The 24,426-nt window shown below is 37.0% G+C and overlaps 1 protein-coding gene across 11 annotated transcripts in view; it reads left to right on the forward strand.

The window, feature by feature from the left end:
* Positions 1 to 24,426, forward strand: part of RAPGEF2 (Rap guanine nucleotide exchange factor 2) — a 341,360-nt gene that overhangs the window by 277,203 nt on the left and 39,731 nt on the right. For all 11 annotated transcript variants that reach the window (XM_043970280.1, XM_043970281.1, XM_043970282.1 and 8 more), the window contains 9 exons: positions 503 to 680; positions 7,559 to 7,695; positions 8,460 to 8,618; positions 16,654 to 16,806; positions 17,458 to 17,622; positions 19,913 to 20,020; positions 20,120 to 20,323; positions 20,438 to 20,546; positions 21,088 to 21,334. In XM_043970280.1, coding sequence (XP_043826215.1) covers positions 503 to 680; positions 7,559 to 7,695; positions 8,460 to 8,618; positions 16,654 to 16,806; positions 17,458 to 17,622; positions 19,913 to 20,020; positions 20,120 to 20,323; positions 20,438 to 20,546; positions 21,088 to 21,334 — 1,460 coding nt within the window. The remainder of the gene's footprint in view (positions 1 to 502; positions 681 to 7,558; positions 7,696 to 8,459; positions 8,619 to 16,653; positions 16,807 to 17,457; positions 17,623 to 19,912; positions 20,021 to 20,119; positions 20,324 to 20,437; positions 20,547 to 21,087; positions 21,335 to 24,426) is intronic.

Consider the following 24,426-nt stretch of genomic DNA (forward strand, 5'->3'; position numbering starts at 1 on the left):
TAAGGAAACTCCTTCCACCAATTTCATATTGGTACCTTTTCCTCAATTTATATTCTTAGATGGTTACCTAGGGTACTGAGAGGTTAAGTCACACAACTAGCTGGTCTTCAGAGGCAGGACTCCAAATAAGCATGGACAATAAGATAGTGGAATTGAGTGTAATCCCCATAATGTTCCCCTGACCAATGCTATTTCATAATAATATTATTATCTCATTAAAACTAAACCCTAATGTTGCAAAATCCTGTTGTAACATCATTGCAATTAAAACCTGGAATCCATTGAGTGAATCGCTCCCTGTATTGGTTTTTTTCTTATATCAGGTTTTTGCAAGATGAATCGAACATATTATATGGGGAGCTGCTGTTATATCATGATAACTGATGGATCATGTTTGTACAGGGAGGAAAGATCATTTTTTAAAGGTCCGGTTAATCATGTGTGGGGTTTGTGGGGTTAAGCGATTGTCTTACTCTAAATGAATATCATTTGTTCCTTTCAGGCCACGGAAAGTGAGGCTGGTGATATGGACCTGAGTGGGCTGCCAGAAACTGCAGTGGATTCTGAAGATGATGATGACGAAGAGGACATCGAGAGGGCCTCGGATCCTTTGATGAGCAGGGATATTGTTAGAGATTGTTTGGAGAAAGACCCCATTGACAGGACGGATGATGACATTGGTAAGTGGGCATGAGGAAAGGAGTCAGAGAAGAGTTTAAAGGATTTAACCATTGCCCAATTTTCAGACCTCCAGATTCATGCAGATTCAATACTAGGCCATCTCATGCAGGGGTAGGAAGAATGCTAGAATATCTCAATTTTGGCACTGACTCTACTCATTACTTGTTGGTGACTTTAGGCAAATCATTTATTTTTTTCTGAGCCTGTCTTTTCATGTATAAATTAGAAACAGCAACACCTGCCCTGCTTGACTCATAGGATTGTTGTTAGAACAAATGAGCTAATGTGTGTGGAAAACACTTTGACAAGCATTATTAGTATTATTAAGTATATAAAACATAAATGTATTATGAATTACCTTTCACTAAACAATGGGGATAGGTACTGGACCTTTGATTATATTGGTCCAAGGGTCTCTCAGGTCAGGAAACTACCATGTAGTAATTCAGGTCAGCACCTGCCTCAATCCCTGTGAGCTGAAATTGTGCCCAAGGACACAAAGGTTGCACATTTCAAATGTGGCACTTTAACACGGGTCATCTTGGCTTAAGACCAACTCTTTACCCATCATGCTACATTGTCTCTACGAAACAATGAGAAATTCAGAATAGAATTGAACGGATGTAAATCAAGCTGATTTTTAAAAAATTTACTTGTATGTTTAGTAGTCTGCAAAGGAATATCATAAAATGTACTAATAACACTTTACCCATTAATTTAAGTAGTGTTATACTTCAGGGTCCAGAGACATTATTAATGGGAATAACAGTGGAATCAGGAGAGGCCAATTTGAAGTTCACTCATTTCCGAACCTCAGTTTTCTCCTGTGAAATGAAATAATAATACCGGCTTCATTAAGCAGTTGTATGGATTTAAAAAAAAAAAAATCGGATGTCATCTGTCTATTCCCATTGTTGATATTGTAACGATTGGAATGACGCCACCTGCTGGATACTTACTGTAGAGGAGTTCTGCCCATGAAGCAAAGGTCTTTGAGGGCAAGACCAGGAGTCAGGAAGTGACGCGGGCTAGTGGGAGGAGGAAGGAAGAGACTGGCGCTCAGTCTCGCTCTCTTTCCTCTGGACTCTGGTGGAGAGCGGAGCTAGAAATGTGCTCTCCCTTTAATAGATAGGAATCTAGGCCTTTTTCTCTCTCTTTACCAAATTCTTATTCTCCTTAATAAATGCTTAAAAGTCTAACTCTTGCTAAAGTTTATAATTTATTGGCGACCACTCATTAGATATTTTAGACAGACTAGCTAGAATTTTAGCCCTTAACAATATTCAAAACAGAAATCCAGTTTCTTCATTTTTCAAATGAGAGGATTGGATGAGATGGCCCGTGGGCTCCTTTCCAGCCCTCAGTCTAGGATTGTTTGACTTATTTCTTGTGAACAAAGTATTAATTAATTTACAAGCAATGTCTCTATGAAGACTTATGTCTGTTGACTAAGAATAAATTTCCCCTAGTTTTAGCCTAGAGAAGAGAAGGCTCAGGGGAGAACATGAGGCTGTCCCGAGGAGGAAGAATTGGGTTTATTGTATTTAGTCCCAGGCAGAAGGGCAGCTAGGTGGCACAGTGGATAGAGCACTGGCTCTAGAGTCAGGAGGACCTGAGTTCAAATCTCCGCAGACACTCACTATCTGTGTGACCATGGGCAAATTATCATTTTACCCCAGTTGCCTTAAACATCATGGGCCATCTCCAGTCATCTTGATGTATATCTTGCCACTAGACCCAGATGGATGGAAGAGAGAATGAGGTTGGTGAGTTTGCACAGTTCTGCCTCACTAAAATCCAATTTGGTGCAAGTCATGACATCACCTCCCAATGTCATGGTCCTCTTCAAGAATGAAGGACACAAAACAGCAACCGAGGCAAAACCAAGAGCAGTAGAAGGAAGTTAGTATGGTGTGTGTGTGTGTGTGTGTGTGTACATACAAACACACAGACACATACCATACTAACTTCCTAAGGAGAAGGTGGGACCCCCTTCCTCAGAGCTCTTCAAGAAGAACCAATTAATAAATATTTAAGTAGCTATTGTGTTCCAAGCACTGGTGATAACAAAGGCAAAAACCAGTACCTGCCCTTAAGGAGCTTATTAGGTAATGCTGTGGGGAAAGTTCTGGGCCTGGAATCAGGAAGACTTGGGTTCAAATCCACCCTCATATATGACCTTGGGCAAGTCTGTCTCAGTTTCCTCAACTGTGTAATTGGCATGATAATAATAGCACCTCCATCCCAGGATTTTAGCGAGTATATGATCAGATAATATTTGTAATATGTAAACCTTCAAGTGCTATTTAAATGTTAGCTATTATTATTATTATTAATGGGGGATATGAGCAGACAAATATGTATAAACAAACTGTATACAGAATAAATAGGAAATAGTTAAGAGAGAGAAGGCACTCGTATTCAGAGGGATGGGGAAAGGCTTCCTGTTGAAGATGAGTTTAGCAGGGATCTAATAGGTAGAGATGAAAAGGAAGAGTATCCCAGGTATATGAGGGACAGTAAGAGAAAATCCCCAGAGCCAAGAGATGGAGTATTTTGTTCATGGAATAACCAGGAGGCTGGTGTCACTAGATTAAAGAGTACTTGTTGGAGTGTAAGGTTTAAGAAGACTGGATATTAGAAGATGACTTGGTTATGAAAGACTTTGAACAGCAAACTGAAGGTATTGTGTTTGATCTTGAAGGCTGGATTGTTGGCCATGTACAATTGGGAATTCCATTTGTGTATGTTTAACTAGCTTGGCCATTGGGAGTCTTCAGATTCCGAGGGAGAAGGTTCAAATTCTTTGATTCTTTGATACTGTGAGTAGTAAAAATTGTAAAAAAAAAAAAAGCATCACCAGGCAAAACTGTGACACACGTGAACTTTGTCTTGTTCCCAGATCTTTTGATCCCCTTTCCCGTTTTTGAAAATCTAATATAAGTTGTTGATATATAGTTATTGTTATTGAAGTGATACCCTCTTAATCCCAAGAGCTGAAGGTGAGCTGGTGAAAGGCGAAGCAATGTTCTATACTGATAACAAGTGTGGTTTAAAAAAAAAAAACTTCTGTTCTTTATTAGGCCAGTGAGAGTAAAGGACATGAGAATCCTATAGGTCTGGGAAGAGGCACCAGAAATGGTATCCCAGAACTAAAGCGACTTTGTTCATTGCCTGTCTTTGTAAACATGCCTGCATCTTGAGAGAACTATTTCAGGAGGAGTTACATGAGGGAATGAGGGTTAAGTGACTTGGCCAGGGTCACACAGCTAGTAAGTGTCAAGTGTCTGAAGCTGAATTTGAACTCAGGTCCTCCTGAATCCAGGGCCAGTGATCTATCCACTGGACCACCTAACTGCCCCTTTTAAAGTTTACAAAGCACTTTCAAAGCACAACAACCCTGTGAGGTAAAGCAGCAGACTTACTACTTTTACTTAAGAACAGTCTGGTTCAGTGAAATGAACTAAGCAATCAGAAAACCTGAATTCAAATCCTGCTGGGATGTTTACTGCCTGGGTGACCTTGGGCATATACTCCTGGGGCCTCAGTTTTCTCAAATGTAAAATAGCTGTGGGGGAGAGAGTTGCCTAGATGCCTACTTAACATCCCTTGAAGCTCTAGAACCGTGATCCCAAATTCAGAGCTTTTCCTATTACACTACACACCCTGTATTTATTTTTCACTTTAATTCCCTTATATCATTATCCATGGTGAATTAAAGCTCCAAGGAACATAAATTGTTTCCATAAGAGTAAATAATTTGCAAATATAAACTTGCAAATGTAAATGTTATCATTTAAATGATAACCATTTAGCATAAAAGTTAAAGCATAATAGAATCACAGGAGATTTGGAAATATTACATAGTCCATTTCTCTAAAAGTAAAACCCAATTAAGAACTTTTTGAATCTTTCACCTGGTGTTATGAGTTTGACCCAACCTTTCTTTAATCATTTGTGTCTCCTTTGATATGAAATGTGGCTACATTGAGGCAGGTCATCGATTTGGTCCTTTTGAATTACTTCTTCCTTTTCCTCCTCCCCAACTCCAATTTTCTATCCAAGAAAAATTAATAAGATAATTGCTGTTTAGATTAATTTTTTTACTGGTATCTCAATGCCTGAGACAGTATCATTTGATCCTTACAACTGGATTAGCTTCATCTTCAAACAATGGAATTTGAATTCACATCTTTCTGATCTCATCCAACACTCAATTCATTATGCTGAGCATTTGGCCATAACTCCCTCTTTATCAAGTGTTGGCCAGTGTGGGGAAGATGGTTTACATTTTGATTTCAGCTCATTTAGCTGGCTTCGGTATCAGTGATGAGCTGCTAACCCAAATGAAATAGTTAGGCTGAGTAGAATACAGTTGCTATTTTTATCTACATCCTTTCCATTTTTTTTTTAAGAGAGAGGAATGTTTATATCCCTTCACAAAGTCAAACTCATCATTCTGCTGAACCTAGGCTCTTGAAGGCTATGAGAGGGTTGCATGTGATCTGTCAGGTCCTCTCAAGCTAGAAAGGTTTGAAGCAGAACCTGGTGATGAACTGTATTTCCATCCTATAAGGACCAGTGTACGTAATTCTGAAGGGGATCACTAGCTGGTTGATGAGAGTTTCGTGGCACAGCAATTCCCACAGACAAGGCTAAAGGGTTATAATCGGCATTTCTAGAAGTAGGACCAGCATCAACACAATCACAGAAATATGTTGCCATTTTCTAACATAGGTTCAATCAGATTTAGAGCTGTAAGAGACCTTAGAGGACATTGAGTCCAGCCCCTTCATTTTACAGATGAAGAAACTGAGGCTGAGAGAGGTGAATTGACCAGCCCAGGATCACACAGGCAGTATGCGTGAGAGGTAGGATTTGAGTCTACCTGACTCCAGGCCCAGAAGTGCCACTTAGCAACCCATATTAATTAAAATATTAATATATGGGTTATCTTTAAGGAGTGGTACTTACTATATGTTGGCTACAGCATAGAGTATATGGAGGAGAATAGAGTAGGATAGGACTAGAGGTTCAGTAGTACAATTGGGAGGGCCTTGACCCCCAGAAACAGGAATAGAAAAGAATAGGGAATGATTGTATACAGGGTTTTTACCAAAGGAGTCACATAGCCAGATCTTTGTAGGAGGAAGATGCCTGGGAGCAGTGGGAAGAATGGTGTTGAGATTAGGAATGTCATTGTAGGAGATTCAGCAACTCCCTGTAATTCTCAGGATTTCCTCTGGATCTCTTCTTATTTGTATAGGTATCACATCAGTTATGCTCTAGTGTTTTCATATGGTGCATGTTTGGAATTATGGTTCTTTTATTTTGTCAAATAGGTTTTCAGTTTTACTATTGAACTCTTAAATAATTGGGCAGATGCTTATTCATTCCAAAGATCTATTTACAGCTAGTTCTTCATAGAGGCCTAGAGCATCTAGGTTACTTCAGAAAATGACTTTAGAGTAGGTATCTTCCAGATGCTTTGGTTAGCAAAAATCAAGGCAAAGAATTTATGAAAGATAGAGGGAGAGGGAGGAGGAGAGAGAGAGACAAAGAGAAATTTTATTTTTTATATTAACTAAGATGAATATTCTATCATTTAACTTTTTATTCCTTATATTTCATGATCCCATCATCGTAAACATTGTCTTTTCTTTTAAACATGGTATCTCATCAAACCTGCCAATTCTTCTTTCCTTAATAATCTCCTACCTGTATGTCATACTTGGTGTCCTTCCTTGTCCAAGATAATTTAGTTACTACAAAAGAAGTTTGAATGTCATAAATAGTTTGAATGAGTACTCATATTTATATTGTTTTATAGTTTTAAATCTTCTAATTTCATCCAAACTGTAACTCTTTGAGGTAGCTAGTAAGTCCCATTTTAAGTAAGCCCCCTTTTACCAATGAGACTAAAACTCAGAAAAGTTAAGTGAATTAATCGCTCAGGATCACTCCTCCTACTTAGCAAAGTACATATACTACATTTAGTAGGTGTTTAATAAATAATTCTGTGAGAAAGGTTAAATAAAGTTGAACTGGCTAGAAGGAAACAACTTGGGCATTTTATCTAAGGAAGGAAGGCTTTTGAAAAACATCTTGAAAAGTCAATATTTTTCTATCTCAAGACCAGGCAGAACTCCACCTAAATGGTATTAGGGACCAAATATTAATGTGTCCTTTGGAAGGTTTGAAAAACTGCATCCACGCCCCTTGCAAATAAAAATTATAGAATCACAAAGGGTTGTGGTGTCCCAAAAGAGGCACTTTTGTGCAGAAAATTACAGGGATGGTAAGAAGGGGAGTAGATCAACACATCCCATTTAGGAACAATTACAGGATTAATTCCAGGACAGCAGTTGGGGTGGAAAGGGTATTCATTGGTGATTAGAATGTTTAACTTAGAAAAGGAGGATACTTAAGTAGGAGTACATGGACATTGTCTCTATGTCATGTAGAAAAAGGATTATCTTTTTTTCTTCTTGGCCCCAAAGGATAGAACTAGAAGGTATCAGTTGCAAAGAGGAAAATTTCAAGTTTGTTATAAAGAGAAACATGGTAAGGTTAGATCTATCCCAAACTGAAAACAGCTGCCTTGAGAGGTATTGAACTCTACCTCACTGCAAGTCTTCAAGCAAAGACAGAATGACTACTAGATGGGCATCTTTTAGAGGGATGTCTTGTTCAGTTGCAGGTGGGACTGGAGAGCTTCTGAAGTCTCTTAGATCTCTTGGGAAGTGCCATTTATTTACCTCCACAAAGACAGGCTCATAGAGAAAGGAAAGGATCCTAAAATACTCTTTTGCTAGAACAATCATGAAATCTGTTATTTTGTCATTTTACAATTAAGGTGTTTTTTTTTTCTTTTCAGAACAACTTCTGGAATTTATGCATCAGTTACCTGCTTTTGCTAACATGACAATGTCTGTTAGAAGAGAACTTTGTGCTGTAATGGTATTTGCAGTGGTGGAAAGAGCAGGAACCATAGTGTTAAATGATGGAGAAGAGGTAAGTAAAACTTTCCTCAAATTACAGTGGACAGATTATCTCAGAATTGATCATTAAAATAACATGAAAGGGGGAGGGGCAGCTGGGTGGCATAGTCAATAAAGCACTGGCCTTGGATTCAGGAGGACCTGAGTTCAAATTTGGCCTCAGACACTTAACACTTACTAGCTGTGTGACCCTGGGCAAATCACTTAACCCTCATTGCCCTGCAAAGAATAAAATAAAATAACATGAAAAGTCAGCAAATGCTAAAAACCTTATTATCTCTCCACTGCCTTCTTTTTTTCCCCTTTTTGCTATCCCTGTCCACATCCATCTCCTAAGTTTTAAGTAATGTAGACAGCAGTAAACCCTGGCCTCCCGTCTTTTCTCCAGGATGTTATTCCATTCTACCATTTTAAGGGGCTTCCCTGGAGTTTTTCCTACTTGTTTATATTATCAAGATTTATAGTTTTAAGATTTTACTTTTAGTGTTTTTTATTTTAATCAATATTGTTTCTATGAGAAATATTCTACCTCCTAGCTATTTACAAATAGAATGTTTTTCTAACAGAATGAAAAGAAGTATTATTTCTGAGATACTAATGATGACTGCAGTGTCTGGTTGTTGGGGTTTGCATTCTCTCCCCCTTGCCCCTTTCCCGGGGTTTGGAGGGATTAAAAATGATTTTTGGTTTGTAATTTTAGAGGTAGATGGGGTTGGAACAATCAGTAAAAATGACTATTCTTGCAATCTTCATAATTTTGTCTTTTTCTGTGTCTAGCTTGACTCCTGGTCAGTGATCCTAAATGGTTCAGTGGAAGTGACATATCCAGATGGAAGAACAGAGATTTTATGTATGGGGAACAGTTTTGGTGTCTCCCCTACAATGGACAAAGAATACATGAAAGGAGTAATGAGAACAAAAGTGGATGACTGCCAGGTAAAATAAATAAATAAATAAATAAATATATATATATATATAAACATATGTGATTGTTCCCTTACCTTTTTTGCAAATAGGCACTTGGCATGCTCTGGTGTAGAGAAGATTTTCCTGAAAGTTGGGCATTGCTCTTCATCCTCTTTGCAAATGACTTAGCACATTTATAAAGATTTTAAATTGTCCATTTTCAGTTCAATTCAACAATTTTTTTTAGTGCCTACAATATGAAGAGACAGGTGTTAGAATTTTTTTTTAAAGTGTCCGTACAAAAGATTAGATAGAAAAATAAACATAACCAAAATACTGTTGATTCTTCAAAAATATGATGGATAAATAAAAAGCATTTTAACATTAGTTAGAATCACTAACAATATCATTGAGTACCAAGCCTTAAAATTAAGGGGGTATGTGTGGAGGGATTTAAAGCAAAATAAATGAATTGAAGATTGGTTAATAAGTGTTGATGTATATGCTAAAAATTTCCCCTAAAAATTATTAGACCATAACAAAACCATCTAGAACTGTTGTGAAGGACGTTATCATGTGAATCAGCAAGGAGGGATTATTAATAGTATTCAAAAGAAAAGAGATGAGTTTTTTTAAATTGTGAAAATTATGTTGTGTTCAATAGTATTTTGTGAATTTAGTAGAGAGATGATGACCATATGAAGTAGGCAGAATATCAAAATAGTAGAGAGAAGATGTGAGACTTTTTTCCTTTGGGATTTAGTTACCCAATGACCTCTAAAGGGTTTTATTGAGAAGAATTAGAAAGGAAAAAATGATACAATGGAGTGGGTAGATTCAACATATTTCAATAGAGAAATAGCAATTAAATATATATTGTCCTTGAAAGAACAGATCAAAATACAAATGCTGAAGAACCAATAAAACATAAGATTAGTTGAAACAGTGGGAGAAGTATCTGACTAGAAAATTACTATAAAATTTTGAAACTGGAAAAGGACCTACCAGAGTAATAAATACAATGAAATATTTAAATTCAATCTCGCCATCCTGTCTGATTGGATCAGTTGGTGCTGAGGGTAAATTTTTGCTAGATTGTTCTTCATCCATACCTTTTAACACATACATCTAAATGAGAATTGGATAGAGTTTTTTAGGTTTGACTTTAAAAAAAAATAGCTGATTTCTGAAAATTTCAAATGTAAAATGTCAATTTAAAAATTTCTGTGATCACATTTATAAACTGGAAAAAAAAATACGTATAGATTTATCTGGCCATTTACTCAGGGCATAATTACAAGTGGATCAAGAAGAAATAGAATTTATGTTCATTTTTACCTTGTCAAGTAACTTGATTGTTAGTGGCCATCATGGGGAAAACTAATGTGGCTATAATGAAATATTTATATCAAATATTGATAGACAATGAAATGAAGACTAAATGAAACTTTTAATTATCCATTGTGTGGCAGTGAGGGGAAAAAAGCAGATAATCTCCAAAATCATTTGTATTGTATTTTCAATGTATTCTTGTTCTTTGTGATCCTAAGAATTTAATGACTTAAAAACATTAATGAATTCTTTATTGGTGAAACCTAAATCAAGAAAGAAGTGAAATTATCCAGTTTCTCAGTACAAATTACTGATCAGCTTTTCTTTGATCCCTGCTGGAGAGTTCTTGAGAAAATGAATTTGGTAGGGATGCCATATTCACAGGAGGGCTAAATAAGGCTTATTTGGGTTTTAATGATTCCATTACCTAATTAATACCTGTTAATAAAAAGAATGATTTATTTTACAAGTAGTTAGAATAGTAGAGGGAGGTATATGATTGTGTCTCAAGGTATCAGATAAGAATGTTAAATGAAATAACTAATATCTAAAATACCATTAGGTTAGAATACATAAAACCCGTATCTGGGGGAAAACAGAGTTTGGAGGTATTTTGTCATACTTCTGTGTTAAGGGCTAAAATTCTAGCTAGTCTGTCTAAAATATCTAATGAGTGGTCGCCAATCAATTACAAGCTTTAGCAAGAGTTAGACTTTTAAGCATTTATTAAGGAGAATAAGAATTTGGTAAAGAGAGAGAAAAAGGCCTAGATTCCTATCTATTAAAGGGAGAGCACATTTCTAGCTCCACTCTCCACCAGAGTCCAAAGGAAAGAGCCCGAGACTGAGCGCCAGTCTCTTCCTTCCTCCTCCCACTAGTCCACGTCACTTCCTGACTCCTGAAGAAAAGACTCCTGGTCTTGCCCTCAAAGACCTTCCCTTCATGGGCAGAACTCTTCTACAGTAAGTATCCAGCAGGTGGCGTTATTCCAATCGTTACAATCCCCCCTGTTGTTCCTCAAGAAACAAAATGTTTCCTTGACGGAACAGTAAAAAGAATATAATAACTATTGCTAACTAATAATATGTGAACAACAATATAGAAAAGGAAGAGAGGAAAGTTTTGTCCAGAGGGGCGATTTTTTTTTTGTCCTCATGAACCGACGCTTTGACATTAGTCTTGCAAAGGGAGGGCCTCTGCAGAGAATACATGTTACAGATGGTGTATATTATAACAGAAAGAGAAAAAAAACAACAAAAACAACAAATCAAAACTGTTCATTTAAAGTCTCTGAAAGTCTTTTCTCAGATGTCCTCTAGGTGTAGTCGTAGAATGGAAGTCTCTTCAGGGGTTGATGTGTGGATGCTGGTAATCAGCCAGGAAAATTTCCTACAAAATTGAGCTTAACACAACTTTAAAATAGCTTTGTCAATAATCAAATCAAACAATGAAAGTTCTCAAAAACATGTCTAAGGGAATTCATAATCTTAGTTGTTACACATGAAACATATAATAAAACAAAAATTGAAACATTCTTTAAAATTATAATATTACTATAGTCCCCCCCTTATGGAGGGTAATTGAGAAGACAATTGCTGTGATATTAATTATTAAAAATAATTTTTTATCTTTGTTTCATCACTTTTTGCATCATCTGCCTAATTATCCTCATGCCATTATGAGAAATTTAAAAAATCTAATATAATTGGTAACAGGTGTCAAGGCCAAATTCAACACTGTATTTATCATGACACCTGAGATAATTATGGGGGTTACCATAAAAGAACAGAGAAATGATGGGATATGAGCATTCCCACACTTGAGCAATATGTACTCTCCATGCAGTATGCCAGGCTTAAAATAGGTGGATGGAATACATGTCCATGCCACCAAACATATTGGAGGAAACTGAGTCAGACTTAATCAGATGCATGGGATTGAGATGTCCATGGCATCAGGCATATAGGAGGGAGCATAGAAGCCAGGTGTAGAAGTGAGATGGGTGGGATGAATACTTCCAGCCATCTGTACAATATTGTGGGGAAAAAGAGAATAAAATATTAAACCAAGAGAATCCAACCTCAACATTAGTCAAAAGCCGTTCCCTTGGCCATACCTTGACTTCATGCATGTCTCCCCTCATGTGACAGTTCAGTGTCTGCTCTTGCGTGTATTCCTCTTGTGATTGGATGGCATCTTGGCCAACTGGCATCTGATAACTCAGAATAAAGGCAATTAATGTCTTAAATGATAAGTTCCCATAATCCAAGTCTCATATGGATTTAAAAATTGAGGATAATAAATGATTGCAAAAAATGTGAATACATCTTGACTCAGAACACAATATATAATTATGCAACAATTTCAAATAATACCCCTTTTTTTTACTTAGTATACAATTACTTTTGTGAAAAATCAGAACATATTTAAATACAAGTTAAAGCACAACAGAATCTCAAAGAAAATTTTTTTAAAAAAAAGAAAACTTTTACAAATGTTCCCCTCTTTTTTTTTTTTTTTGAATATGCTTATCAAAAATAATCCTTCTTTACACTTGCCATGGCAACCAATTCGCCAGGGAAATGCTTTAAAGAGTTCGATCAAATAATCAGTTGAGAAAAAAAAATAACAAAAACAAACTCAGAATATGGGAGCACAATACTCCTAGAATTAACATTGTATTATGAAATCAAAACCATCTCTCAATTTTTTAAAATTAGATAAGTGAATAGAAGAAAATACACATGGAACAATAAAAAACAGTGAAATTCAAACTAAGGAAATCTAAATGAGCATGAATTTAATATTAATAAGAGTATTATAAAATATAAACTTGATCACATGACTATAAAAGGCTTTTACAAATATTCTCCTTGTTTTAAAAACTAAGTATGATACAATCTCAAAAGCATGAAAATCTCTATGAAAATAAACCCATACCATTAATTTCAAAATGTATATGTAATAGCATAGAAATCCTATGTAACCTCTGAACTGATACTATTACTCTGAGTGAATTCAGAACACTTTTGATTCCGGTATCTAAAATCCCCAATACTTATATCAATACCTTGCTGCTTACTTCTACATTTCTGTAAAATATGTACCCTTCCATGGCAAAAGAAGCGGAGTCTTGAACTATGGTGATGATTGTCATTCTTATTCAGCTTAAGTTTTTCTTCTTTAACCCCTCTATATTGTCTGTCGGGCTTTTCACCATACAAATGCTTTATAAGATTACTAATTAAAGACAAAAGCAGGTTAGCAAAATTATGAACAAATCGAGCATATCTGGAATTTAAAGGGTTTTCTAAAGTTGTCTCAGAAGCACAGCCAGGCTGGGGAAGGGCTGAGCCTGAAGCTGCAAATGTAGTTAGAGAAAGTTGAGCATGCGCAACAGTTCTCTGGACTTCCCAGGCAGGGGAAGCAATGGGCTTGGCCATGGGAGGAGTAGAGGGTGGGGTCTGGAGAGGAGGGGAGGGACCAGAGCAATTTGAATCAGACTTGATTTTGAACTCAGGCCTGGATTCCTCTTCCCCCACTTTGCCTCCAGGTGCTAGGGGATTAAAAGCTTCTAGAGGGTGGGTCATTGCCTCCAGGCATGCAAAATTAGAGCAACAATTAGTGTTAGAACTGGGAAAAGCTGCGGGAATCTCTACAGGTTTCTCTGAAAAAGCATGGTTGGGAGAGGGAGAGATATTTCCTTGTGTGAGTAAGTTGCTGGCTCTTTTAACAAAAATAAAAAGAAAAATAGAAAATCCACAAAAACAAAGCATTAACATGATCTTATCTCCCATTTGTCTGGTTAAACAGACTAAAATCAAAAATAGGATAATTAGGGAGTTTAAAAGGTCCATTCGAAAAAATTTAAAGGAAAACACAGCCAGTACACCAGTACTTAGCAGTTTAAAGGGTAGGGGAAATTTCTTACCCAACCGGAAGATCAGAAGTGAGGTTCAGCTTTCCTCTTCGTGGTCAGCCATCTGTTAAGGGCTAAAATTCTAGCTAGTCTGTCTAAAATATCTAATGAGTGGTCGCCAATCAATTACAAGCTTTAGCAAGAGTTAGACTTTTAAGCATTTATTAAGGAGAATAAGAATTTGGTAAAGAGAGAGAAAAAGGCCTAGATTCCTATCTATTAAAGGGAGAGCACATTTCTAGCTCCACTCTCCACCAGAGTCCAAAGGAAAGAGCCCGAGACTGAGCGCCAGTCTCTTCCTTCCTCCTCCCACTAGTCCGCGTCACTTCCTGATACCAAAGACAAGACTCCTGGTCTTGCCCTCAAAGACCTTCCCTTCATGGGCAGAACTCTTCTACAGTAAGTATCCAGCAGGTGGCGTTATTCCAATCGTTACATCTGGAAATTCAATTCATACTTTGTATGACTTAAGAAGTTTGTTGGCTGACATTTCAGAGGGTTTTTGGTGTGGGGAAGAGGGAATTTTTTTTCTGCTTTCTCTCTTCCTGCTCTGGTTTGGTCTGGAGGGTAAGGCCAGAATAGGTTGTAGGCAACCAGTAGCCCCAGGTGACTATTGCACTTTGCACAAACACACACCTTTTTCTTTCCTGTATTTCTTTTTTCTTCTTCTGCCTTCTTTCTTCCTTTATTCTTCTTCATTACCTCTGTCTTAGGCCTTCCAGTGATACCCCAGGGCCATTGCTTAGCCTTCAAATGGGAAGTGAACACTTGGATACCTATATGTATTACTAGGTATGAACTTCCCTCTTGAGGTGATGAAAGATACCAGACTAAATAGATCTATTTGTCCTCCTTAAATTGGTATATTATAGTCATCTGTTCCTGGGCAAATTGGAGGTAATATGACATTTTAATTTATAAAGTATTTTCTGAATTTGAAAGCAAGTTTGCCATTTTATTATTTTGTTCAGTAATTTTTTTTCCAATCGTTACACCCCAAAAGGAATCATCAATTTGAACCAAGGAATGGTTTAAGCATTTATTGGCCACAAACAAGTGAAACTATCTAAATTTATTACCAATAGTCAAGCTCAAACAATATTTTCATGTATTACTCCTTCTTACATAAGTATTATACCTTATTTTAAAAATCAGTTTTTAGTACAATTATAAATATAGGCCCAATTTAATTCATTTCTATGCCCTTACTACACATATTGCTTGATATTAAAATAATCTACGAATCAGATGTATATTTCACTTTAGAAGTTACAAGTAGGGGGCAGCTAGGTGGTACAGTGGATAAAGCACCGGCCCTGGATTCAGGAGGACCTGAGTTCAGATCCGGCCTCAGACACTTGACACACTTACTAGCTGTGTGACCCTGAGCAAGTCACTTAACCCTCATTGCCCGGGGCGGGGGGGGGGGGGGGCGCGGGAGGCAGGGGGAGAGGAAGTTACAAGTAGATTGTTTGAGCCAAGTCAGTATGGAAAAGTTAAACCATTAGATGACCTTATCACTAAACCCAAGTCTTCACCTCTTATTCATAGTTTGATAAAGAATGGTGAACTTTAGCCTTTTCAATTCTGAAATGATTTCCCAATTTAGAATAAATTAGTCCAAATGAAGAAAACTTGTTTTTCAAACCCTGGTAAAGACTATTTAGCCATTCTAGGCTAGGTTATCACTTCAGTGCTCTGTGAATCCAGGTGCTTAAAGTGACTTTCATCCCTCTAGTGGGATTATCTTTATAATTATACCAAAAAAAACATTATTTATTGGATAATTTATCCTTATCTCTGAGTTGGCAACTGAAAGAAATTATCCCTACATGTCTGTATCATAGCCAGCTCTTTTTTCCCCAACTACTTCAGAATTGACCTTGCCACAAAGTATGAGCTAGAAATAATTATATGAGTTTTACAGCATGTTAGCAAAGCTTTCTACAAAGGTTATACAAATAAATAATTCCAAATGTATATTATTTAAAGTTTATAATCTTCCTTATCTTTGAATTTTAATGTAATTTTGTGTAAATTATATCATGTATGGCTTTTTTTGTTTGTTTCAGTTGATCAATCCATGAATATTTGCTAAGCATTTACTGTGTGTCAAGTATGGTGTTAACATCTTAGAGTGAAAAAAGACGGTCTTCTCCCTCCCTCTATCCTTTGCTTCCTTCTGTTCTTTCCCTCCCTTCCTTCACTATATCATTCTTGATCCAGCTCCTCCCATATATGGCTCCTCCTAGTTCCTAGCCTCTATATCCCCATAGCTGCTAATTTGTGCAAAAGGAAAGATAATTCATATGAAGGATTTTGATCTTGTACCAGTCCCCAGTATAGTTGGAAAATGCTAAATTAGATAATAACTAGAATAGTTAATCTGAATTTCTATGGAACATATTGAAACATAAAGGAAAAAAATTTCATTTTATGCTTTTCCATTTTTAACTTTTATATAATTAGGATACAAATTAGATGTAATCTTGAAAAATAAATCTTATAACAATGGGCAAATGAAGTTTAACAGAAACTTTTATTAATATAGCTCTGTAATGATTAAAAATACTTCTACAGAATTCTTATTTGAAGTTTTTTTGATGTTGGGGGGGAAATCAATACATATAAAACAAGCATCCATAACAGTTGTGGAGAATTCTGTTCAAGTGTATTTTGCATCATTATGTTGTGTAAGGTACCCTTGCTTGAAATTTCTGGCTTAATCAATTTAAAAACTTTTATCAATTTATCTAAACTCTTTGGAAACTTTTTATTAACAAGTGCTTGATGATGTCTCATCATGCCTTCCAGTTTGTCTGCATAGCCCAGCAGGATTACTGCCGCATTCTCAACCAGGTGGAAAAGAACATGCAAAAGGTTGAAGAGGAAGGAGAGATAGTGATGGTGAAAGAGCACCGAGAACTTGACCGTACTGGAACAAGAAAAGGTCACATTGTTATCAAGGTGAAAAAAAGAAAACCAAAACAGCTGACAATTCTACTCATTTTTAATTAAATAGTTCAGATATGCCTAAGATTTTATATTCTTGGCATTATTTAAATTTAATTTCAGTTTTTAAAAAATTTATCAAGTGCTTACTTATGTACAAGGTACTTTGTTAGATTTAAAAAGAAAATGACAGTGCCTATGCTTAAAGAGCTTATATTCTAAACCAGAGATGTCAAACATGGGGTGTGCACATATCATTTAAGATTAAACTATAATTCAGAAATATTTAACAAAATAAATAATAATATAATAGAGCATAGATAATGTTAATATGTGGTTATTGAATTTATCTTTGACTTGTAGGTATCTTTATGTACAGTTTAATGGACCCCATTTCTATTTGAATTTTGTACCATAGCTCTAAGCAATCTTTTTCATGTTTATAACCTCACATTAAAACTATAGAAGAAATCCTCCTCTTTGGTGACTAGCAATTTTTGATTTTTAATTTACTGATGTTGACGATTTGTATTTTACTGTATCAGAGACTGGTCACCAGTTGATCCTGTCTATGTTTTGGGGACACAGCAAATGAATTAAATGAAATTTCTGATATGTATATAAGATACTATTTATGTATGACAATTCTTGCCTTATTTATTATAGGGCACTTCGGAAAGGTTAACAATGCATTTGGTTGAAGAACATTCTGTGGTGGATCCAACATTTATAGAGGATTTCCTACTGACCTACAGGACCTTTCTGTCCAGCCCAATGGAAGTGGGGAAAAAGTTATTGGAGTGGTTCAATGACCCTAGCCTCAGGGATAAGGTTGGAAAACAATTTTTATATCAGTTTTAAATACCAAGTACTTAAGCAAAAGCTCCTTCTCTCTCTCTCTCTCTCTCTCTCATCTACTTATCTACTTATCTATCTACCTACCTACCTGTCAATATGCCAGTTAACTTCAGATGGATCTCAAAGATAAACTATATCGAAAATGTACATTCCTAGTTCTTGGATGATTTTGCAACCAAATGGCATGAATCTACTTAGGATGGAAAGCAGCTAAACTTTTGAGACTAAACTTTAGGAGACAGTCAAATCTGTAACATTTTAAAACAAGGATAATTTTTTTTTTCTTTGCATCATGGATGTCTTTGGCATTCTGGGGTAACATATGGACCCCTTTCTCAGAATGGTGTTCTTAAATGCATAAAATGCAGAGGATTCCAAAAGAAATGAATTATATTGAAAGTTACATATATGTGTATGTACATATATATGAAATAAATTTTATTGAAATAGTTACATATGTTTATGTACATATATGTGAAACAAATTATCTAGAAATAGTTACATGTGTGTATAATATATAATACACACAAACACTGCTAACCAGAAAATCACGAGCAATACACATGCACATGCACACATATATGGTGCCTAGATTAAGAACCCCTGCTTTAGAATATCCTATTATGAACAATAACCTACAATACTAACACTTTTAAATTTAATCGTGAAAAGCTGTTTGTAAGAGTTAAATTTGGAAAAGTCAGCCCTATGTATTTTTCAGGTACTTAGTCTCCCACTTAATCAAGTTAAATTAAAATTCCATTAAGTGAATTCAGGACTAAGAAAAGAACATTTGCATTAACAGAATATTGGGTAATTTTAGAGAGAGCCTCCACTCCCCCTTTTCAAGTGGTAGGGTCATAAGCATAAAGAAGAGAGAAGGGATCAATATAGGGTAGTAGTTTTAGGCAATGCCAAAGTCAGGTTTTTTTGAGGATGGAGGAGACTTGGATGTGTTTTACAGATAGCAGATTAGCCAATGATTAACGTGACATTGAAAATGAGAGAGAAATAGTTGAGGGCAGCTTTGTGGTATAGTGGAGAAAGCACTGGACATGGAGTCAGGAAGACCTGAATTCAAATGTGGCCTCAGACCCTTACTAGCTGTGTGACCGACCCTTAGGTAAATCACTTAATCTCTATCTCAATTTCCTTATCTGCAAAATGCAGATAATAACAGCAACAGTCTCCCAGGGTGTGAAAATAAATTGAAATAATATTTTTAAAGCGCTTAGGAAACATTTGTATAGTACTTTAAGGTTTACAATCGTTGTGGTGGTGATGTTGATGATGTTGAGGCCAGACTACTGTAGGGTGCTAGATGAAGAACAAAAGTAAAGTGGTTATCCTTGGCAAGGAGGAGATAATGGAAGATAAAAAAGAGGAGTAGAGTTTGCAGTGGATTAGATAGGGAGCCTGTGGCAGAAGATCTCTATTTGAGCAATATTGTAAAAGTGAGGTCCTTCTTTGAGGAGGAAGGAGATGTTAAGAGGGGGAAAGAAGCACAGGAAGTCTCAGAGAAAATAAAGTTTAGGCTAGCCACTGTACTGAAGAAATGTGGAACAGAATTGTTGTGGGAAGAATACAACAATTAGTGCATAACTGGGATTAGATTACACATACTTGCTGTGAACCTACTATGAAACTGTGCTCAGGAGCATTGAGCAGCTCATGAATGTGAATGGAAAAGGTAAGGGTACCCAAGGTTATAGTACACGAAAAGAGTCACTGCGGTATGTGTGGGGGAGGGATTCAGGAGGAACAGAACTAGTCAACCTTAGTGGGATCAAGACTGTGAAGAAGGAAGGGAAGTGATTAGACCAGTGTCCCTCTCTGTCTCTCTATCATCTATTCTTTCTCCCCAGGACCTTCTCTATCATCCACACTTAGGGACAACCCCCTTCCCTATAAAAAACAATTGGCAAACCATTAACCATGAAAACATAGTTCTTAGAAAGAATACTGTCTTTCTAGAAATAGGAATTTTTATGGGATTTTTTGGTTAAAAAAATTTTTTTTTAACTGCCGTCTGGAGAGTTTTCTGGAAATAATGTTAAAATTAAATAAGGAAGAAAACTTACTGAAGAATAAATTGATTTACAGAAAGAATACTTTCTAGAAATTAGAATTTTTATGTTTTTTATTAAATTTCTAAAATTTAAAACTAGTGTTTGGAGTGGGTTGGTTTTTTGTTTTTGTTTTTTGCAATAATGTTAAACTTAAATAAGGAGGAAAAATAACTGAAGAATAAATTGACTTACAGGTTACACGGGTAGTGTTGTTGTGGGTGAATAATCACTTCAATGACTTTGAAGGGGATCCTGCCATGACTCGATTTTTAGAAGAGTTTGAAAATAATTTGGAGAGAGAGGTAAGATGAATGATTTTCCCATGGCTGTGTTTCAAGTATCCATTTTTGCCGGCATAGTAATCTCTTTATATTTATGCAACCCCTTTTGAACTCTTGCAGAAAATGGGTGGACATCTGAGGCTATTAAATATCGCGTGTGCAGCTAAAGCTAAGCGGAGATTGATGACACTCACAAAGCCTTCCCGGGAAGCTCCCTTACCTTTCATTTTGCTTGGAGGTTCAGAGAAGGGATTTGGTATCTTTGTTGATAGTGTGGATTCAAGTAGCAAAGCAACAGAAGCAGGCTTGAAACGTGGGGACCAGGTATGCTAAAATGAACCCCAACTTTAGATCAAATATCAGCACCCTCTTTTTCCTAATTAAATATATTTGCTTATAGGACCATAGACTTGATACATTTTGTAATTTTATTTTCAGATTTTAGAGGTAAATGGTCAAAATTTTGAAAACATTCAGCTCGCAAAAGCCATGGAAATTCTGCGAAATAATACCCATTTATCGATCACTGTGAAAACTAACTTATTTGGTAAGTGTTCCAGATAGCCACTTTTCCTTCATTTTGTTGTTGAAGGGAACCGATCTTTTAAAGATTTCTTCATACACCCCACTGTAATGATTTCAATTACATAAAGCATTTGTAGTAATAGTTCTCACGGCTTTACTTTTAAAGAACAGACTATAGAAATGCCTGTAGTAAATGACATATGGAATATGTTGAATGAACTGGGGATTAAAATGCAAATTCATTGACTTAAAGATGCCAAGAGTATGTACATATATTCTTCTCCTATGGAATGTTGAAAATGTGCTGCCCCTGTGTTAGAGGTTAAGCAGTCACCAACCTACAAGGTCCTGAAGAGAGTAATATTGAGGGAGAGGGGTATAGCACCAGATAGCATTAGCCATTCACAAGGATGAAGTAATTTCCTTCATAGTTGCTGTTCTCTGCCCATCCTTTGTGAGCCATCTTTCTCAGACATGTGGCATTTTCCCAGTGGGGTTGGGTAGCAGGACTGTTGAGATCTTACAATTTATGTGATTTGGATTTTGTTTCTTTCTATATGTAGTGTTTAAAGAACTTTTAACAAGATTATCAGAGGAGAAGAGAAATGGTGCCCCACATCTCCCTAAGATTGGAGACATTAAAAAGGCTAGTCGCTACTCAATCCCAGATCTTGCAGTAGACGTGGAACAGGTGATGGGACTTGAAAAAGTAAATAAGAAAAGCAAAGCCAACACTGTTGGAGGAAGAAACAAGCTAAAAAAGATACTCGACAAGACTCGCATCAGTATCTTGCCACAGAAACCATATAAGTAAGTGCCAGGATTTTCATTTTCTGCATAAATGATACTTTAATGTGTGTTAAGAACCATGGAACAGCTTTGGAATAGTTTTATGGACACATGGGTGCATTCTTAGTGTGCACATGAACAGAGCTGGTACATTCCCAGATCTCATCTCTGAGACATCTATTGCCTTAATAGAGATATAAAGAAAATAATTAGATTTCCACCGACCCCACCCCCCACCCCCAGTTATTCTATCCATGTGCCTTTTTTCTAAAGTTAAATGTGACTAGAAAGGCAGTTTGGTGGACTGACATTGGGGGGGGGGGGGTTAGCCTAGGAGACAGCAAGGCCTGGTTTCAGGTCCCACCTAATAGAGATACTGGCTCTGAGATTCTGGGCAAATCACTTAACCTCTCAGTGGCCTCAGTGCAGTTTTTTTTTTTTTCAAGGCAATTGGGGTTAAATGACTTGCCCAGGGTCACACAGCTAGTAAGTGTTAAGTGTCTGAGGCCGGATTTGAACTCGGGTACTCCTATCCACTGCGCCACCTAGCTGCCCCAGTGCAGTTTTTTAAAAACATTAAGTTGCAGAGCTACTATGGATTGGCATTGGTAAAGAGAATTTCTGAACTTCAAGTTCCCTGTACCAGTGGAATCATGAGTGGTTTTAAAAAAAACCCAAGGCTCTTTTTTGTGGACCCCTTAAGTGCCAGAGTGCTTCACTATAACTTTTTTTTTTTTTTTTTAGTGAGGCAATTGGGGTTAAGTGACTTGCCCAAGGTCACACAACTAGTAAGTGTTAAGTGTCTGAGGCTGGATTTGAACTGAGGTACTCCTGACTCCAGGGCCAGTGCTCTATCCACTGTGCCACCTAGCTGCCCCTCACTATAACTATATAACTTTTGAGGCTGCTAGGTGGCACAGCCGATATACAGCACTAGATCTGGAATCATGAAAACCTGAGTTCAAATGTGCCTTAAACACCTACCATCTAACTGTGTGATCCTGGGCAAGTCATGTAACCTCTGTCTGCTTCATTTTTCACAAGTGTAAAATGGGAATAATAATAATACTACCTACTTCCCAAGGTTGATGTAAGGATCAAATAAGATAGTATTTGTAAATCTCTTAACAGTGCCTGGTACATAGTAGGGACAATAGAAATAAATCCACCTAGCTGCCCCCTTGTCTTAACTTTTAAAGACATTGTATTGCAGGGTAGTTTTCTGTGTGATTTCTTCATTCTCCTAACAGTCCCCCCATCCCCCTCATTCTTTTATCACCCTCCCCCACCTCCCTGTTTGCACATGTATGCACATGCGCACACGTGCGCACGCATGTGCGTGCGCGCGCACACACACACACACACTCTACAGCTGTCACATGCTTTCCTGGTTCTCAAGGGTAGTGCTATGGATTTGAACCATCTCCTTTATGATCTGGTTCTTCCTGTTATCTTTAAAAACCACAAAGCAGCAGCTGGAACAGTTGCGACAGCTAGCCCAGCAGCAGATGTTCGTGGGAAGACTTCCTCTTTGCTGCTGCTTCTCTCCACCCTGCCTCCTTCACATTGCTCTTAATTGTGTCTCTACCTTTTGGGCTCTGATCTTCTGTACCATAACTGTGTGTTGTTGGTTACCTTTTCTGATCGCTTCAGATGACTTCTGCCACTTTGTCTTCTCTCCACCCCTTTTTTCCCCTCTTTTTCTTTTTGTCTCATCTATCTCCTAACAGTTCTCCATTGTAGTGTGGTTATTAGAGAGAAGGTTGGACTTAGAGTCAAAAGTTCTGTGTCCCAGTCCAGGTTCCAAAACTTGCAATGATTGTGGACAAGTGATTCAGTCTCCCTGAGCCCAAGTTCCCTCCTCCATAAAACAGGCCTGAGGACCTCACAGGGTTATAGTGAAGAAAGTGTTTTGTTGTAGATTGATATATAACTGTGAACTCTTACTGCTCTTGTCTTTTACATGAAAGGCTGACCTTTGTTCCTGCCACCAAACCGTCAGAGTACCCTTTTCTTCCCGCTTTGCTAACTCTCCAGTCAGTGTTTTTGGTATAAGGCTTGGGTCTTAGTTCTCCCTTCTTGTGTCATATTCCTTGGGCCTCAGTGTTATCAATACTGAGCACTCAGAAACTGGAAGGGAGTGGGAGGAAGAAGGATTCATTCATTTATTGATTGTAGGGGAATGTGGGTTAAGTGACTTGTCCAGGGTCACACAGCTAGTAAATGTTAAGTGTCTGAGGTTGATTTGAACTCAGGTCCTCCTGAATGCAGGGATGGTGATTTATCCACTCTACCACCTAGCATGTTTGTTTAAAAAAAATTTAAGCTCCAAATTTTCTTCCTAGCTTAATCCAATTGAGGAAGTAAGCAATATGATAGTCATTATACATGTAAAGTCTTGTGATACATATGTTATGTTAATCATGTTGCAAAAAAAAGGCAAGAACAATTTTTTAAAAGTGAAAAGCATATGCTTCAATCTATACTCTGAGTTTATCTGTTCTCTTTCTCTGGAGGTGGATAGCATTTTTCTTGGATCATTGTTTTGACCAGAGTAACTAAGTCTTTTTCAGTTGATCATCCTTATAGCTGTTGCTGTCTTTAATGTTGTCCTGGTTCTGTTCACTTCATGTTGCTACATCAATTCATAAAAGTCTTCCCAGGTTTTTCTGAAACATCTCCTTTGTCATTTCATATAGCACAATAATACTCCATCCCAATCATATACCACAACTTATTCAGTCTATTCCCCAACTTATGGACATCCCCTTCATTTCCCATTATTTGCCACTAAACAAAAAGAGCTACTATGAATATTTTTGTACAGAGAGGTCTTTTCCCCTTTTCTTTGATCTTTTTGATACAGAGAACTAGTAGTGGTATTCTTAGGTCAAAGGGTATGCACAGTTTGCTACCTGTTTGGATATAGTTCCAAATTGTTCTCCAGAGAGGGAGAATATTTCTGATGATTCTGACAGTATGGTTTCTGTATAACTGGAATTTTTAAATATATAAATGTTACAGAATACCAGGAGAGAATTGTGTTCAGAAAACCCAGAAAGACAAAAGTTTCAAGATGAGTCATTGCCTGTGGTAAAGTAGTTAGCTAGTGT

This window comes from Dromiciops gliroides, chromosome 6, assembly GCF_019393635.1.
Source record: "Dromiciops gliroides isolate mDroGli1 chromosome 6, mDroGli1.pri, whole genome shotgun sequence".
Lineage (NCBI taxonomy): Eukaryota > Metazoa > Chordata > Mammalia > Microbiotheria > Microbiotheriidae > Dromiciops > Dromiciops gliroides.